The following is a 17874-nucleotide window of genomic DNA, read 5'->3' on the forward strand; positions in this document are numbered from 1 at the left end:
TATATATATATATATATATATATATATATATATATATATATATATATAATAGGAGAAGATGAATTTGGACCTTAGATACACAAATCAATCTAGAGATCAAATATAATTAAACAAGATTGTAAAGGATCCAAAGTCAAATATTAGTGCAACAGAAATTCAAAAAGGAAAATCACAAACAAGGAGAGAAAGAGAACTGACTGAGATTGCGAACAGTGGCGTTGACAGTATATCCACGGTGTAGCAACAACTTGACCAGCCATGAAGCTATGTAACCAGATGCCCCTGTTACACATACTACCTTTCCTTCTCCAATATTCTTACTTTCCATAGCCAGATATTATTCAAAAACAATACAGAAATATATTATCACTGATGCTCTTTGTTTCATCTCAATTGGATAACTGCCTTAAGTTATCAACACCACTGATTTGGGTAACTGGATTCCTAATTTAACCCGACCTACCCGGCTAATTTTGAATATACTCACTCAAAAATAGCTTAGTTATATTTCATAATTATAGTTTGCTAATTACGATTTATAGCTACATCTTATAGGCAGTAGAGGTGAACTGAATATGTATATTGACTATATAATTAATTGTATATTATACATATATACTTGTATATTCTAGCGAGAGAAATTGGGAGAGAGAAGAGAGGCGAGCAAGAGAGGAAAATAATTTGTATAATTCGCAGGTACGTTTGTATAATTCACGTATTTTTGTATTATTGAATAATATAAAGTCTGCCACCATAAAAATATAATAAAACTCGAAATAACGAATTGATACAAACATAAACATATGAACTTTAAACAATTATACAACATATATTATACAAATTATATTATACAACATGCAAAACTATACGTTTATACTAATATTCTTTTTATAGTATTAGAGGGACTAAGTGGCAATTTCTCCGTAAGGGAAAATTTAATTCCGAATAGTATCTTTAATTGCATTCAGGGACAAAAAGTTTTGCCACTGAACAAATAACTTCTTAAAATCTGGCAAAATTTCATTTTTAGACTAATTGTAATTTTTTTATAAGTGATAATTTCTCCGGCACCCGCGACTTAACAGTAGATCCTCCCTGATATTCCAGATCTCATACATTATCGGCTTCGTCTCAGCAATGTCGATGGACTCCGAAGATCCGATGGACGAAGCTTCACCGGTCACCGGACTTCTCCCACTGGCGTCGGCTGCACAACAGCCTTACATCTCCGAACTCCTTTCTTTCACTCTCGATCGTCTTCACAAAGTAACGTTAAATTGATACCTATGCAAGTTTGAAATGTAGTTGTTTTTGATTTGGATGGATTTTTATATATGATTGTATTTTTGCAGGAACCGGAGCTTCTGAGAGTGGATGCGGAGAGAATTCGGAGGCAGATGCAAGAGGTTGCCGTTGGAAACTACCGTGCCTTCATTTCTGCTGCTGATGCACTACATGCGATTCGGGAAGAAGTTTCTTCTGTTGATAAGCATCTTGACTCCTTGGTAATTTTTGCAGAATTTTGGTAATTGCTTTGATTTTGATTTGTTGAATGGCTATTTTTAACTGTCATATGATTTAGAAGTGTTTGTTGATCTATAAACAAGATAATAAACTTGAGGAACTAACTGACACTGGATGATTTGGTCTGTTGCACTGCTATAGCTCGAATAAAATCAAAAAAAAAACATTGAGATCAATTAAGCGAACTCAAGTGATGTGTTTTAAATCCCCTCCCTTAACAGAAATATCAAATAGTTACTCCATTCCAGCAGTAACAAACCAAATAGTAGCGCAAAACATATCATCATGCTAATTACAATTGAAGAAGAACTTGGGTGCTGTCAGTGTGGCTTGATCTTTTATTCCGGCTTTTCCTACTTCTATTGTTGTCATCCGAGGGTTTCTCTCTATATTTGAAGCTCAAAGGTGTTCTTGGCCCTCCTTAACAAAAAATCTTACAAACTATTTTGTTCTCTATCTATAGAGGTCAAAATCATAATCTACCATAGTTACAAAGTTTTCCTAGTAGAGGCTGGGTAAGCCATTTCCAAGTAGAGGTGGATGTCAACGATATATTCCTGGATTGTAGATGGCCTCCTAAGAAAAAAGAATCATCTTATCTACTCCTCTCTGTCTTGCACGGTTTATTTCCTTGAGCACGGTCTGTTACGAACAGCAGCCAACGTATCACACCTCCAGACTCCAGTAAAATTACTATATCTTGTATTAGGATGGTCCAAATTGCTAACTACTTGATCTTTTGGAAAATAAACTCAAGACATATAACCTTCGGGGTGGTCCAGTGGTTTGAGCTTGGGACTTCCATGTTGGAGGTCTCAAGTTTGAAACCCCTTGCCAGCGAAAGCAAGGGGTTTGCCTTCTGGGTCGAGCTCGTCGCACCAGGCTTGCCTAGTGCGGTTACCTCTCTTATGTGGTTTGCGAGCTATTGCATAGGAGCGGGGTTTTACCCTGTGCGCACCCAAAAGGGTAGCGGCTGCGGGTTTCCCTTGTCGTCAAAAAAAAAAAAAAACTCAATACATATGATCTCACCAATTATTACAACCAAGCCAATTATGAACCTATACAGGTTAATTCTTGAAATAGAGTGATAACATGAAATATTGTTAAATATGGGAAAGATCTCTCCAATTAATTCAAAGTGCAACAAAAACAAATCAGAGAAACCCATAAAATGCCATAAGGATTTATCAAATTTAAGCTAAAAAGATTACCTTATCCGTATGAAGATCAAGCCATCAGTTTGTCTTTTCACTATTTTTACACTGATGACTGAACTATTTTTAAATAAAAGTTTTCCTCTTTGCTTTCTTAAGAAATAAATTTTAGGTTAGCAGCTTAAACTAATTCAAAGTTAGAGAATTAATCTGCAAAAGTTCCCGTTAACTTTTTCACTAGATTTAACCAAATTGAGTCAAAATTGAGTTTATATTTATCTGAACCTGTCAGCTTTTACATCAAATTTGGTAGTGATCAGAACCAAGGAGCATCTCGTATGCTATCTTCATTTTATCTCAACCTTATTTGCCGTTGTTTGGGTAAATCTTAAGAAGGCTGCTTCACTGGTATTTTTTGTGTATTCACCTTTATATGCTGCAGTTGTAATTGTGAAACTGTTGGCTTGTTTTCTGTTCTTTCTTCCTTTATTTCTTAGTGTAACTGTGCAAATTGGAACTGCAATCATAATTTCTCATATAAAACTTTTTAGGTAGAAAAGGGCATCAAAACTTATGGTTGTGTTTCTTGGTTTGCAGCTCAATGAGATACCTAAGCTAACTTCAGGTTGCAGTGAGTTCAGCACCTCTGCAGAACATATCTTGGAGAAAAGGAAGATGAATCAAACATTGCTTGCAAACCATAGTACTCTGCTTGACTTGCTTGAAATTCCTCAGCTAATGGACACGTATGTTTTCGTCAATGCTGTAAGGATCACTTGTTAGAACTTAGAATTGAAACTGCATCCATGATTTTGAAGGGATGAAATGTCAGTGTTTTTGCTAATGATGTATGTTACCTTCCAAAGTGCAGTTTATGTATTTGACCACTAAATTTGTGAGAGAATTGATTTTGGTGCAGACATTGTGATTAAGTTATAATATCTAAATTTCCTTTTTTAGACAAGGTCTAGTTGGAAAAGACCTTTTCCCTCAAAACATGAGTCATGAGGTTAGTGGTTCGAGTCACCAAAGAGAGTAAAGTAGGAAGAGGTGTAGTGTTCTGTTCTAGGTAGAGGGGTTTAGCATATAAAAAGATCCAAGTTTTCTAATATGTTGGGTGATGACCAATGTTATGTTGTTCTTAGAGCCATCGATGCTGTCATATCTGGAGAGTCAGCCTGAATTGTCTTGCATAGCACAGCCATGCAAGTAGTCAAGTTTATTTTTTATTTTTTTAATAGTAACATAGAAATACATAGGCGATGGACATAGACCTTACCTCCTAAAGCAAAATACAGTGGATCACCATAAGCTAGTTTGAGACCCAACACATATCATATAGGATGATTCACACGAAAAGGGAGACTCAGAACATTATTAATATTCCATATAAGTGAATGAACTCATATCTTTTAGCTTCCGTGCTTTTGTGGTGCTAGACTTGAGTGGTCTCTTAATATTGCAGATGTGTGAGAAATGGAAACTATGATGAAGCTCTTGATTTAGAAGCATTTGTTTCCAAGCTTTCAGCAATGTACCCCAAGTGAGTCATGGGTCGTTTCTTTGTTTTTCTGTAGGAACTGATATAAATGAATTTGATGAAAACTTACTAAGGTACTTTTGTTTCTTTTTCGTCTCCTTTGAAGGTTACCAGTTATTCAAGCCCTTGCTGCAGAAGTCCGGCAGACTACCCAATCTCTTCTTTCTCAGCTTCTCCAAAGACTTAGGTCAAACATTCAGGTGCTTTCTGGCATAGATTATTTGATTTTGTAACAGTTATGCTGGTGGACCATACTGGAATGGAAGTTCTCCATAAATTATGAAGCTTAAGATCTAACTGCTTACAATTTATTGATGCAGTTGCCAGAATGCCTGCGTATCATTGGATACTTGCGTCGTATAGGGGTGTTCAATGAGTATGAGATGCGCTTACAGGTGAGATAGATATATTTTAACAACAGCTGGTCTTACCTAACAGTATGCTTTTTGGTCTTCATTTATTTCATTTGGTTCTTCTAATTTATTTTTTTGACCCATATTTGACCAAATTTGCCCCTTCAACAGTTTCTAAGGTGCCGTCAGGCATGGCTTTCTGGGATCCTTGATGACTTGGACCAGAGAAATGCTTATGAATACCTCAAAGGGATGGTAAATTGTCATCGGATGCATCTCTTTGATGTTGTTAACCAGTACCGTGCGATATTTGCTGATGATACTTCCGGAAGGGAAGAAAACTATGATGGTGGGCTTCTCTTCAGTTGGGCCATGCATCAAATTTCTTCCCACCTTAGAATATTAAAGATGATGCTACCGAAGATCACTGAAGGAGGTTCTTTATCAAACATTCTTGATCAATGCATGGTGAGCATATATATTTGTGCTAGGCAGGTCATCAAAATTCATTTTGCTCTAGTAAAACTTCTATTTGGCTGTGATCGACCTTGATGTCTTCTGCTTGCAATCACAATGAATACTAAACATGTGAAAGAAAATGTATTGCATTTTGAGTACAGAACAAAGGGAGATGTAAATTCCAAGAAATGGCTGGAGAAAGATAGTTTAAGTTTTGTTCGTATCATTCAAGTTATTTGTTGCACTTAGCCATCCTGCTGGAATGTTCCAAGATTTTGATATGATTTATGGAAGGGAAAAGCAGGAAATTGTTTTCCCTTCTCTCTATGGTGGGCAGGAAGGCGGGGAGCACTAAAAGAAACAAACATACTTACCTTTAGGTACACTTGTCTGGTGAGCTAATCAGAAGAGCCATATAACTCAAAATCTAGTCTTAAACCTATAAGTGTAGAGTCGAAATCCATCCCTTCGTTTCCTTCTAGTCACTTTGCTTTTCTGAGTCAACTTCAATTTCCAACCTATCTTCTTTCTCATTTCGTGGCCAATTTCAATTTTCAACACATCTTTGTCACATTTTTGGTGATCTATCTCCACTATTTGGCCTCTATCTCCGTGAAACCAAAGCAAATGGCATTAACTTTATTGTCCTTCTTCCATGTTAACATTAGAAAATAAGTAGGCTTCAATTCTCTGCAGGCTGAAAAGTTCAATCAGTTCACATATTTAAATTCTAAACTGACTTCGCTCTGATTGCATAAGCTAAGGTAGAAATTTGCTTATTGTATGTTCTTTTAGAATGATAACTATTTATTAAAAGAGTATGGATGCAGACTTTTTCTTATATTCCCTCTGTCTTGTTTGATATGATTTCATTTGACCGGCGTGCAATTTACGATATAATATGGTCATTATATTTTATTAGTAATATTCCCGCCGTCCCTATTTATGTGATGTTGTTTGACTTGGCACGTAGTTTGAGAAAGAAAGATTTTTGAAACTTATATCATTCTTTTTTGAACTGACTAAAATGGAAAGCGAATCATATAAATTGGGACAGAGGGACTAGAAGGTAGTACGAATAGCACCAAAATTTAGAATTTGCATACTTAATGAGATTTAAGTTCTTGAAAATTGTGAAACTTCTATAGAATTGTATTATTTTGAGAATTGTGTCAAACAATTTCCAAAGGAAAGATTGTCGTTGACATTGTGACTAGGGGAGTATGTCCCCTCCTCTTTTGGAAGATTTTTATATGGGTGGGATTGAAGAGGGATCACTAACCATCAGTCCTTTGCTGGTTATTACCTACAAGTTTAGGTGAATACAGGTATGATTTGAAGCCATCTGAAATCAGGCTTGGGCAAGTTTTTTTTTTCATCTATAAAAGGGGTTCATACTGCTTTGATGCACGTGATAGTTATTGCTTGTTTCACAGTCTTGCAATAGTTGTTTCTGTTGTTGCATTTGTTATATACTTATTCATGCGTTAAATCAAGCTTTGGGTTTTATTCACTTATTGATGCTTTTTTCTTTTTCTGTTGACAGTATTGTGCTATGGGCCTTGGTTGGGTTGGATTGGACTTCCGTGGCTTGCTTCCCCCTCTTTTTGAAGAGTATACCTGATTAGTCTTTGTGATTCTGGAATCTTAAAATTGGTCACTAAGCTAGTTCTTTTATGCATTTCATTTTCTGGTTACTTTTGCAGGGTGGTCCTAAATCTGTTTTCGAAGAACATGAATGCTGCTGTTGAGAATTTCCAGGTATATATTTTAGACCAATGGTAGAACTCTTTGTACCTAGCACTGTCAGCCTAAATGGGAACACATTATCTAAAGTTATCTTTTGAAGTAGGCAGCCTATCATTCTTCACTCGGAATTTGAATGCAAACTTTACTTGATTCCAGTTGGTCCTTGATTCTCATCGCTGGGTTCCATTACCAGCAGTCGGCTTTCCTACCAGCAGTTTGAGTGAAGAAAGTCATGAAGATGTTACTCCTCCCTCAAGTCTAATGGAGCACCCACCTCTGGCTGTCTTTGTTAATGGTACGTTACAAGCTCACTTCACTACTTAAGTAAGCACCTTAACAAAGGTTCCCTTTTGTTCATTGCGTGCAACTGTTAACACACCAAGAAAAGGACAAGTACCAAAGAATGGGATTTCTAGGTCAGCATGAGAGATATCTAGGTTTTTGAATTCAAAATTGTACTTTGAGCTCCTGCTGGAGTACTCCGTGTTATGGATGCTAGTAGGTCATTAGAAATGCTTAAATGTCTAGGACTCTGCCTGTGCTCTCGTACCAAGCAAACAAAAGCTTCTTTTAGAATCCTGCAAGTTCATTCATTGGATTTTTTTTTCAATGAATAAACAAAGAACAAAGGATGCTAGAGACATACTCACTTTTCTGTAACTTGTGTGGAGTTCTCCCTGTTTCATCTTGCTGAAAATCGATTTTTATGCCATTTTTTGAAAAAAAATAAAAAACATGGTTGCTAGAATTTTTGAGTTCTGATTATCTGTAATTGAGAACTCAACTATAGAACTGAAATTGTTTATCTGAGCATCGCTAATTTGGGTGAATATATCTTCATGGAGTGTTACCAACTACAGGTGTGTAACCTGAGTCTTTGATATAGGCTGAAGATTGAGCTTTATTTATCAAGGGAACATTTGCAAGGCATATTGTATGAATTGTTATCTTGATCAATTTACTGATGAACTGATACTGTCATGACTAGTGGTTTCAACACCACCCTGCATCAAGTAGGTGTTAGGTTTAAGGCTTTTTCCTTCCATACTCACTATTCACGGGTCCATCAGCGCCAATAAAAAATGAACAAAAGAAAGCCAGTTTGGCCACTGTAATTTGGTATCTCTAAGATTAGCTTCACCAACAACTAAGAATTATTGACCGTTTGAACTGATCAAACCAAAGCTTTAAGTTTAAAGCTCAAAAAAAGGGAAAGAAAATTATTGGCTTATGATTCAACTAATTGCTAAATATAGTCTTTTTACTCTAATGCAGTCGTTTTTGCATCCAATTTGCAGGTGTCTCTGTGGCAATGAATGAGTTACGACCTTGTGCTCCCTTGAGTTTAAAACATGTGCTTGCACAAGAACTGGTTAAAGGATTGCAGGGTGTTTCTGATGCTTTACTGAGATATAACACTACTCGCATGCTTCGGGAAAATGAGTCTCTGCTTTTCCTATCACTATGTCGAGCATTTATTGAGGTAGCATCATATGAACTTGTTTGACCTTCATGTACACTACTAATTTGTGCACCAATCGACTCAAACATACAAATTATGTACCTTTCCAGGTTGCTTTCCCACACAGTGTTACTTGTTTTGGTCGTTGTTATCCGGGTGGAGCTGCTCTTATAGCCGATGCCACAACTCTATTCGATGGAATTAGCCGATTATTGGCAACCTCTTCCGGATCCTCCAGAGAAGTTCCAAAACCAGTTGGTAATTCAGAGGCCAACAGTATATCAGAAAATGGCGACGCACCTAAGAAGGAAAATGGGGAAATTCCTAGTAGTGAACAACCCGAGAGTAGGAACGCAGAAGAGGAACCCAATAATGTCCCCTCAGAAAACGAGGAGAAGCCTGGTAATGTATCATCATGATGATGCATTTAGAAAGTCAGTTTATATGATGAAATACTAAAAAGACTCAGAAATATGCTTTTTTTTTTCCTTTTCAATTGTGATTGTGGCTGATTCATTTTGATCACATGGGCTTGTAATGTTTATTTGAGAATATAAGAGCATATGTATGGAAAAAACTAATTAGAGCAGCGTGATACAAAAATATACCATAAATTAACACATTCTTATTTCCCTATAATGTCGGAGTTTAGACGTAAACGAAAACAAAATTAATTAGGGCTTTTGTGCTCCTAGTAGTATATATATAAATATATAAAATAGATGTAGTTCAATTCATAAATTTGTCATGAAGCCATCTCTAGAAGGTGCTAGGCATAAAAAGTGGCTGATCAACAAAAAGTCGAATACCTTTCGAAGGAATTCACCAAAAACCAATTGGAAGAATGTTGTGGTGACAACTAGTAGTTTCCGAAAGGCGGCGGCTGCTGAACAAGTGGTATTAGATTTTGGAGATGAGTATGGATTTTGGGAGAATTATCAAAGGTTGGAGGTAAAAGATGATTATGAATTTTGGAAGAATTATCTACGCTTGGAGGAAGAAATTGCTTGGACAAAAAGAAAATTGTAAACGGCCCATCAGCAATCATTGTTGTAGATGTAAAGAATACAGAGTCAAGATGTTATCAATTTATTTATTTTATGCAACAAAATCTTATTTGATTTGTTTGGGATATTCAGGATTTAGAGTTAATCAATTTTAATTTTAATATAGTGTCGATTTCGATTTGCTTGGAATTGAGATATGAATGTTGCTTTTGCTTGGGCCGGTTATGCTCTGAAATCAGAAGAGGCATCAAAGAAGGTTTTGAACTTCTTCCAAAGTATTTCACCATGCCAAACTCAAACGAAAGTCTGATAACTGATTGAAATTATTGTTAACAAGCTAAGGGAGATGATTATTTGATTGTTAAATCTGTTTTCCTATAAATCTCAAGCTTATTCACTTAGTTGAATTTAGAAGAAAATAAGAAATGTTACTCAAACCCTTCTTTATTAGGAGTGTACAAGGAACCGTTTGATTGGGAACGAGTCATTTTATCAGGATTAGTTCATATGGAAAACTTATGCCATCGATTACTACTGTATAAATAGTGATATAAGTTATGGCAACCAAACAAATTAATACAAAAAATTTATCCCATCCGTAAGTTTCTTCTAACTCCCGTCACATAAACAACTGTCAAGGATGAGTGTTTTTACATTTCTTTCAACACTTAGGCACATATTCACATGAGTCTGGAGCCTAAAGGGTATAAAATATTAACAAAAATTCTAAAATAATATATAAAATTTTATATTAACCAAAACGGCAAAATCGCTGAAAAAACAGCGATTTATTCCACCGAAAAAAGCAAAATCACTGCTATTTTGCTTTTTCTGATGGAATAAATCGCTGTTTTTCCAGCGATTTTGCTGTTTTGGTTAATATAAAATTTTATATACCGTTCTAAAATTTTTGTTAATATTTCATACCCTTTAGGCTCCGGACTCATATTCACATCCACGATTCAAAAGTAAAAACGTGAGCAGAAGTAGTCAACTGAACACCAAGAGAACAAAATTTGCAATTACGCTTGTAACAATGGGATTAAAGTTTTAATAAAATATACCTATAAGAAAAAAGAAATTGGAATTACAATACAACAGCTAAGGGATATTGTCATGTTGAAATTAATCAAAGCTGGGAGTTGCTAAGAAACGTGATCATGCATCTGGTATTTTGGAACAATTTATCTATTTTTTGCCAAACTGCAGATTGAACTTCTAAAAGCTTTCTTGCCTTCTCCTGCAATTTTGACTGACGTCGGACTGTTTCACCATGAATCTGACAAGCACAAATTAAAAGAGATTGTTAAATTCAAACAGACATCATAGAGAAATTTTAAGCAGGACTATCAGAACATTCTTTGAACCTAAACTTGATTATCTCTCTCATCAATGACGTGCCGAGAATATATACTAGAGAATGCAGAAATTTACCTTCAAAAACAATCTAATCAGAGCCTGAATATATTCAAAATTGCTTCTGCATGAAATCTCGTGTATAAAGTAATCAAGTAGCAGTTCAATAAAATGCAATTCCTGTCTCTTCTCAGGCTCCTGCTCGTCATCGTCATCTATTATCTGAAGCATTCGCAGCTCCATATCCAATATTGAAGGTGACAAGCTTTTGATATAATTAGTGAATGGTGCAACTGCAAAAGGCAATAAATGTGTCATACCTAAAGTCTGTCCAATAATGAAACGTTAAGAGAAGAAGAGGAGCTTACAATTCTCTTTCTCCGCACATGACTTGAGAATTTGCAAGAATTTGGATACTGGAAGATCAGTTTTCTTACTGCTCTCTTCCAATCTGGTATTTTGTGCATTACTCTCCTCATTAGTACCTTCACTTGGTTTAAATAATATCTCACCGGACAGAGATGGAATTGAAGGCAAGAAAAAAGGTGCCTTTTCAGGTTTCTTTGGAGGCTCGATAGGTTTGTTGCGGGCTTTTATTATGTCCAGGTTGATCAAGCTCTGCCATTGACTCTTAGGCAAAAGTGAAAGAGTGACTAGATCTGGAATTTGATGGCTGGAATTTAGAAACTGAGGAGTATCAGAGGACTCCAATGGCTTAAAGATGGTCCTGTTATCACTTTTTTCACCATCTTTTTCAGAAGCAGCAGACGGCATTTTCACACTGACTATTTCTTTTCCACTTCCATATGATGCAAAGCTGGCTGCTCCAGAGAACATCGCTTGATTGACCCACAGATAAACACCATTTTGATCAACATGCGATGTAGCCAAAATATCCATATTAGGCGATAAAGATAATGCAGTGATAGACAGATCAACTTGTATTGCATCTATCTGTCTAGCTAAAATTACATCCCAGATTCTGAGAGTCCCATCCATACTGGATGTCAAAAGCCATTTCCCATCCTCACTAAAGCAGATGTCAGTAATACGGTCAGAATGACCCTCAAATTTACGAACCAACCTCTGTGCAATAACATCAAATAGACGGATAACTAAGTCATCTGCCACTGTAGCCAAAAGACCATTAGAACGGTGGAACACAATCTTAACTAAGGAACAACCAACCTCCCACTTATATTTTAACTGGCGACGTTTGAAGTCCCAAACTTTTACATCACCATGGTATCCAGCACTTATCATGATGGTGTTTGTTGCATCACAAGCTATGCCAATTACTTCCCCATTGTGAGCAGCACTTTCACCTTCTAACGCATCAACATAATTGCCACGGCTGATTCCTGACTGAAGATTAAACCGCTCAATCCAACCGCTGGCCGTCCCTAGTACAGCAAAGTTTCCACAGGCACTAATAGCACAAGCCTTGACTGGAGTTGGATTTTCAGGACATGGAGTTAAAATATGCTCGCCAAGAACAAAATTTTGAAGCCTCCATACATAAGCACGCGAGGTGTCCATATGACATGTAACCACATTGCACCAATCACGTTCCCTAATTTCAGCAACATCGAATGCAATAACAGGCTTCAATTTTATCTCCTCCTTTTTCAACTTAAGCTTCTTCGCTCTTTTAGAAACATGTTGCTGGGAAAGTTCTCTACTTTGTTGATCTTGAACAACAGAAAAAAGACGGAACGCTCGATCTTGACCAGCAGATAAGATGTGACGCCCATTTGCATAGAACTTGATACATAGAGGAGGAGCACTATGACCACTTCTAAACCGTAGTAAACGAGGTTCCCCATCACTTGTATCGAAGATCCACATTTTCATTGAATTATCCGCAGATGAACTCATGAGGACAGGCTCATTAGCAAAGAACTGAAGTGAAACTATGGAGGAGTCATGGGCCTCCTTGATGACAGACTGCAGCCTTCTCTTCTCAAGATTCCATATGCTTATAACACCAGATGAACCTCCAGAAGCAAGAAGGGGCTGACCATCAGTGCTGAATGACAAGGCATTAACGGCGCCTCTTGTAGAGTGACTAAATGAAGCTACCTCTTCATCATAGCGAATGTTATGAACGTGTATCTTCCCATCCGCACATCCAACAGCAATAACATCTAGTGCTGGAGATGAAACACAACAAGTAATAGAAGATCCCCATCCCTTGAACTCATAAATTTTCTTCTTCGTGCTTATATTCCAGAGTTGCAAAGCACCTTCTTGACTTCCTAAAACAACCTGTTTACAAGCCACTTAATGAGATTAATCTGTCAAATGAAACATAGGAAACCAACGAAACTAGCTAAAACTATTACCTTTTTTACGCTGCGTGAGTTTTTCATTTTGTTTTGGGGTTTCCAGGGAAGGGGGGGAGGGAGGGTTGTATTAACTATTGTCACAAACCCCATGCTTCAGTTATTGTGTTACTCAAAAGTGAAAAATAGAAAATTCATACCTTATTTAAATAAGTATCTGGATGCATTATGCAGCTAGGGGAGAATTCGTCCTCTAACTTTATGTGTCCGATCGGAGCAAGATTTTTGTCTATACCTTTAAATTGCCATATGAAGATATTGCCTTCAACATCAACACTTAGGACGTGTTCACCAAAAATAAGCAATTGGTTCACCTTAGCACTATGTCCACTCCATGTTGCCACCTGACCAAAGAAAACCGAATCATTTGCACTAAAAAAACATTGGAAGGCTCATTAATTCACACTGAAAGTCGACGATGAGCCCAAAAGAATAATCTTAGCCAAGATACTTAAAAGGAAAAAAAGAGGGAGGGAAAGGTGTTAATAACATATCAAGTAGAAAAAATGACACAGTAGCAGGTATCATAAGGACCCAAGCCTCGCACTACTTTATCAAAGTCCGACCTTCATCCAAACAAAATGAAGGCAAAGGAGAGGAAGATCAAGAAGGGGGATTATTCAACGAAAGATCCTATGACATCAGATGCTTTAGTAGAATTCTTTCCGTCATTTTACTTTAGAAACATCCAGATCATCCATCCATCCACCCACAAGTTATGGGAAGTCAAAACGCATCAAAGTAAAACTTTCCAGAGATCATGGTTTGTTTGTGAATGAGAAATGACAGAAGTAACAGTATAGCAATAATGGCCCCAACACAAGGCTAAGTAATCTTCAAAGCATATTAGAAAATTAGAGGCGTTCTTCAAACTGATACAACAGTAATGTGATCAATCATCAAAAGATTCCATCTCTTCATGAAAGTTTGTTAGAGCCACGATGCCTTAATGGTTGAGCCTCCTCAACAAAGTAAGTTTTATGTGTGTGTTGGGGGAGGGGGGGGGGGGTTAAAGCAGGCAAGATTAATATGTTTAGAGGAAAAAACAAACCTGATGAGCACGCTTGACAACTGCAATGTCACTCCCATAGGCAGCAAAAGTATATTCACGATAAGAAGCAAGAGCTCTAATCTTCTTTGGCAATTGTGGGCCTTTATTGAAATCCAAATATGAATGTTGAGGAAGTGCAAGGAAAAAAATTAAGGATGAAATTAAATAACGCCACAAAGAATTAGATACTAGTTTTCCCACCACACAATAGGTTGTACACCACTTAAATTAGGTCTGATGTTTGCCAGAAGTCTTTATTCAGGTTTGACACTTGTATTTAAGTGTAGGGATAAATGAAGATTCAGAGAAACTATAATTTTAGTAACCAGTAACTTGCTTTGGAAAGAAAAATGAATTGATGTTGAAATGAAAAGGATGCAAATAGAGTGGAATGGATATAGAAACCATATAGCCGACCCCAACTACTCTGGGATCGAGGCATCGTTGATTTTTAGACAATAATCAGAACATGGAAGTATAGCCAACTAGTACAGGCCACAAGCTAGCATTAGAACTAATAGTAAGAAGTAAAATTAAACTGATCACTGTTTCCAGAAGAGTAGAGCCCATGGTTTCTCTTCCTTTTTTCATCCAACAACACATTGTTTCTCTTATTTTACAGAAATGGTCTTCTTACATTATGCCTTTTCCATATATTAATCAACTGAGCTTCCCCTAAGCCTATAACTGCAAAACACTGCAGTGAGTTGGCTACCAGCAGGAACAACCCGCATATCTCCTCCTGAAGACAGCTTTCTGTTAAAACTTGTATCTATTTCAATTCTTTGTATAAAGAACTTGTATCTCTTTTTATATCCCTCTGATAAATCTCTTCTCACATTTAAAATCGAACTCCATAAAGAAAACCTGAAATGAAAAGTTCAGTTCCTACATCGTCAACATTAATTCTTACATCCTATATATTGATCAAATACAGTTTGTGGGATGCCAATAAAGGCGTGATACCTACGCATCGTTTCTTTTTCAAGAATACTTAGAAGGTAAAACTATTGAATAGAAAAAATGGAACTTTATTAAATAACTAATAAATACAGTGAAGCTATCATGGAATCCCAAAAAGGGTATCAAGAAAGGTTCAAAGAGACTCAAGTGTTTTGTCTTTAAGAACTTATGATACCTAGACCCGATTTTATGTTGAGAGTATCAGTTCCCCTGACGGTGATCTCTTCAGGGATGTTTACACTAAATTAGGAATATCTTTGCAACAACAGCCAGATATATTGCAGCAACTGAAAAGAAACACAATAAGCTCCATCTGTTCTAAACCCCAGTAATACTAGCCACAGAGAACATGAATAAGAAACTAAATTTGGCATATCAATTTTTCAGGCATTCGATATCTATAGAACATTTATCTATTTATTTCTCAGCTCGGAGCCGTTCCTCTACTACAGAAGTATCTTGATAAATTTGGGCGCAGAACTGGATGAGTTCAGTAAGATAATAGCTGTCAGCCTGGTATTCAAACTGAAGGTTGAGACACCAATAGATAGCATCATAGTCCAACTCATTGGTACACATGGTGCGGTATAGAATATTTCTAATAATGCTCAATTACATTTCAAAAGTTCATGTTTACAATGTTATATCATCTATCTTTGACTTCTATTGTACCTTCTTGGCTTCTTAGGTTAATAATATATATAACTGTTTTACACTCCAAATAACAATTGAAAACGAACCAACTCTACGTCCTCGTACTTTGCAGCCTACACTACTGAAAATATTCAAGAGTACATTAATATATTTCAGTCTAAGATCACCCACAGGCAGGAGGTAAAACAAGATAAATACATAGCAATAATTTCAGACAACAGAAATGGGACTCCTAATTTAGAGTTAACAGGTTAAACAAGGGTATGCATGTCGCAGATCCTTCAACATGCAGCAAAAAAAGCTTGGCAAAACTTGAAGAACAGTCGCAGGGGCGGAGCCACATATATATGAGGGGTGATCGAAAAATTACACTGGTAAAAATATATTTTTTATGTATGTATATATATTACATATTAACCCTCCTTGACTTTTATGCAATTTTAATTCTTCATATTTTGACATCCCTTAGTCGAAATTCTGGCTCCACCCCTGAGAACAGGTAATGCATACCCATTTCCAAGTCCATGTAATACAGGATTTCCTTCCCTTCGTTATTCCCCTTTCTCTGTGTAACTTAAGATGCCTATCTAGTGCATCAACCAATTACCAGGAAATTTATTCTACTGACTAAATCCAATACCTCACATAACCTACACCTAACAGCAAAGAAACTACGCTTTTTTCTCACTTCAACTACCCCTCACCCAAGGGCCGTGATTTTTAAGTTCTAGCTGAATCAAAACTAGTTCAAAATTTAAAAATTTTCAAGAATTAACTGCTGAAATTTGTAAAGAATAATCAATCAACAAATTGCTTACCAACGAGAACCAAACTGAGTTTAGCGCACTGCAGATTCAAAAAATAAATAAATTAGCCCTAATCGAAATAGAAGAAAAAATAAAAAAAAACTTGAGAATGGTCAAGGGAGTAACACATACGTTGTAAACTTGAAAAGCTTTGCCGACACTGACGGTGACGAAGGTTTCAGTACCAAGTCTCTGTACAGAGAAAGGAACATTGGTTGTAATGTATCCAATTGCTCTAAAAGGCTCGAAAATCCCCATTCCTTTTCTCCACAAACTTTGAAGCTTTTTGCGCCCAGAAAATTGAAGCGCTGGTAAAGCTTATAGGTTATTCTGCACACAAAGGGTTTTACAAGTGAAGCTTAAACCCTAATTGGATGCACACGCTCAACTGTGTGTATGTGTGTGTATTTTTTATTTTTTTTCTTTTTTTTTTTTTTTGGTTAAATGTTACTCATTCTATAAATCTTTTTACTTTCTTTGTTTTAGGGCCCTGTATTGACTTCTTTTGAGTTTTTGGTCAAAAATTATTCTTAAAAATATATATCAAATTCAAATTACATTTTTAAAGTATTATTCTTACGATAAAATATCCTTCAAATATTTTAAAGTAAATAATTTTTCATTCTTTTACTTGAATTTATCAGAAAATTAATTGATATATCCCATAAAATTAAGTCGTTCCTTCCTAATTATTATTCTTAGATATGCCAAGAATATTATCGTGAACTTTTTCGTAATTGAGTTAAGAATTATGCAATATCTTTTAATTTGATCATTTTTTCATGTATAAAAATATTATTAGTTTGAATATGATTCTTCTCAATTGAATATGATAGAAGCAACTTTTTTGGGAGACTTTCGCTTCTAATAATGAATGAAATTCAAATAGGAGACATAATCAATACTTTGGTCACTTCAATATTAAATTGACCCAGAAATCTATTAATTTATTTAGTTAAGAAAAAGGTAAAATAATTAATTTATTGGTTAAGAAAAGGTAAAAATAATTAATCTTCAACTTCTTTCCGTTACGAAAAAGGCAAATTATGTAGGCTCACATTTTCCAATCATTTTTAGTTTCCATAAGCAACATCGTCTAAGATTTTTTATATTTTTTAAGAACTTCTTATATAAAGTAATGAAATTACGGATATAATAACTTTTGTTGATAGTCATCTTAACTGCTCATGTTTTTATAAGACCTTTAGTTTTTTTGACAATATCTAACAAAAAGATGAAAATTGTTCACTTACACATACTTAAATGATGTTTTTTGTTAAAATGATATTTTAAGGACGTACTTTAAGTTTGGGTATAGTTAAATGATGTTTTCTGCTAAAAATGATACTTTAAGAATGTAGTTTAAATTTGAGGTATAGCAGAAGGACATTTCTGCCCAAAACTCAACTTTTTTTCATAAAAATGAAGGCAAAAGTATTCATTACCCCCCT

At 35.8% G+C, this 17874-nt stretch overlaps 3 protein-coding genes across 5 annotated transcripts in view; 1 reads left to right on the forward strand and 2 right to left on the reverse strand.

Annotated features, from left to right (window-relative positions):
• Positions 1 to 451, reverse strand: part of LOC107032276 (cinnamoyl-CoA reductase 1-like) — a 5652-nt gene extending 5201 nt beyond the window's left edge. The window contains exon 1 of one of the 3 annotated variants that reach the window (XM_015233874.2): positions 199 to 450. In XM_015233874.2, the coding sequence (XP_015089360.1) occupies positions 199 to 328 (130 nt within the window). In that variant the 5' untranslated portion in view covers positions 329 to 450. Of the gene's footprint in view, positions 1 to 198 lie in introns of all 3 variants that reach the window. The other 2 variants (XM_015233866.2, XM_027915206.1) reach the window with 2 other exon arrangements.
• Positions 452 to 1038: 587 nt separating this feature from the next.
• Positions 1039 to 8860, forward strand: LOC107032269 (conserved oligomeric Golgi complex subunit 8). The gene is made up of 12 exons (XM_015233856.2): positions 1039 to 1266; positions 1353 to 1505; positions 3276 to 3424; positions 4144 to 4221; positions 4325 to 4418; positions 4539 to 4613; positions 4743 to 5039; positions 6577 to 6644; positions 6737 to 6791; positions 6936 to 7074; positions 8078 to 8262; positions 8352 to 8860. The coding sequence occupies exons 1-12, from the start codon at positions 1138 to 1140 to the stop codon at positions 8658 to 8660; spliced, it is 1731 nt and encodes a 576-aa protein (XP_015089342.1). The 5' UTR covers positions 1039 to 1137; the 3' UTR covers positions 8661 to 8860.
• Positions 8861 to 10243: 1383 nt separating this feature from the next.
• On the reverse strand, positions 10244 to 16828 carry LOC107007990 (WD repeat-containing protein 36). The gene is made up of 7 exons (XM_015206864.2): positions 16556 to 16828; positions 16436 to 16463; positions 14001 to 14101; positions 13090 to 13293; positions 10973 to 12872; positions 10683 to 10897; positions 10244 to 10527 (listed from the first exon to the last, which is right to left on the reverse strand). The coding sequence occupies exons 1-7, from the start codon at positions 16679 to 16681 to the stop codon at positions 10378 to 10380; spliced, it is 2724 nt and encodes a 907-aa protein (XP_015062350.1). The 5' UTR covers positions 16682 to 16828; the 3' UTR covers positions 10244 to 10377.
• Between the last annotated feature and the right edge of the window lie 1046 nt (positions 16829 to 17874).

The sequence above is a fragment of the Solanum pennellii genome, chromosome 1 (genome assembly GCF_001406875.1).
Source record: "Solanum pennellii chromosome 1, SPENNV200".
NCBI lineage: Eukaryota > Viridiplantae > Streptophyta > Magnoliopsida > Solanales > Solanaceae > Solanum > Solanum pennellii.

Bases quoted from the DNA above. Each gene is read 5' to 3' on its own strand.
- LOC107032269 (XM_015233856.2), top strand. From the start codon at position 1,138: ATGTCGATGGACTCCGAAGATCCGATGGACGAAGCTTCACCGGTCACC. The intron at 1,506-3,275 runs GTAATTTTTGCA...CTTGGTTTGCAG, and splicing joins ATAAGCATCTTGACTCCTTG to CTCAATGAGATACCTAAGCT. The intron at 5,040-6,576 runs GTGAGCATATAT...TTCTGTTGACAG, and splicing joins ACATTCTTGATCAATGCATG to TATTGTGCTATGGGCCTTGG.
- LOC107007990 (XM_015206864.2), bottom strand. From the start codon at position 16,681: ATGGGGATTTTCGAGCCTTTTAGAGCAATTGGATACATTACAACCAAT. The intron at 16,464-16,555 runs GTATGTGTTACT...TTGAATCTGCAG, and splicing joins AAGCTTTTCAAGTTTACAAC to TGCGCTAAACTCAGTTTGGT. The intron at 14,102-16,435 runs GTAAGCAATTTG...ATTTCAATAAAG, and splicing joins ACTCAGTTTGGTTCTCGTTG to GCCCACAATTGCCAAAGAAG.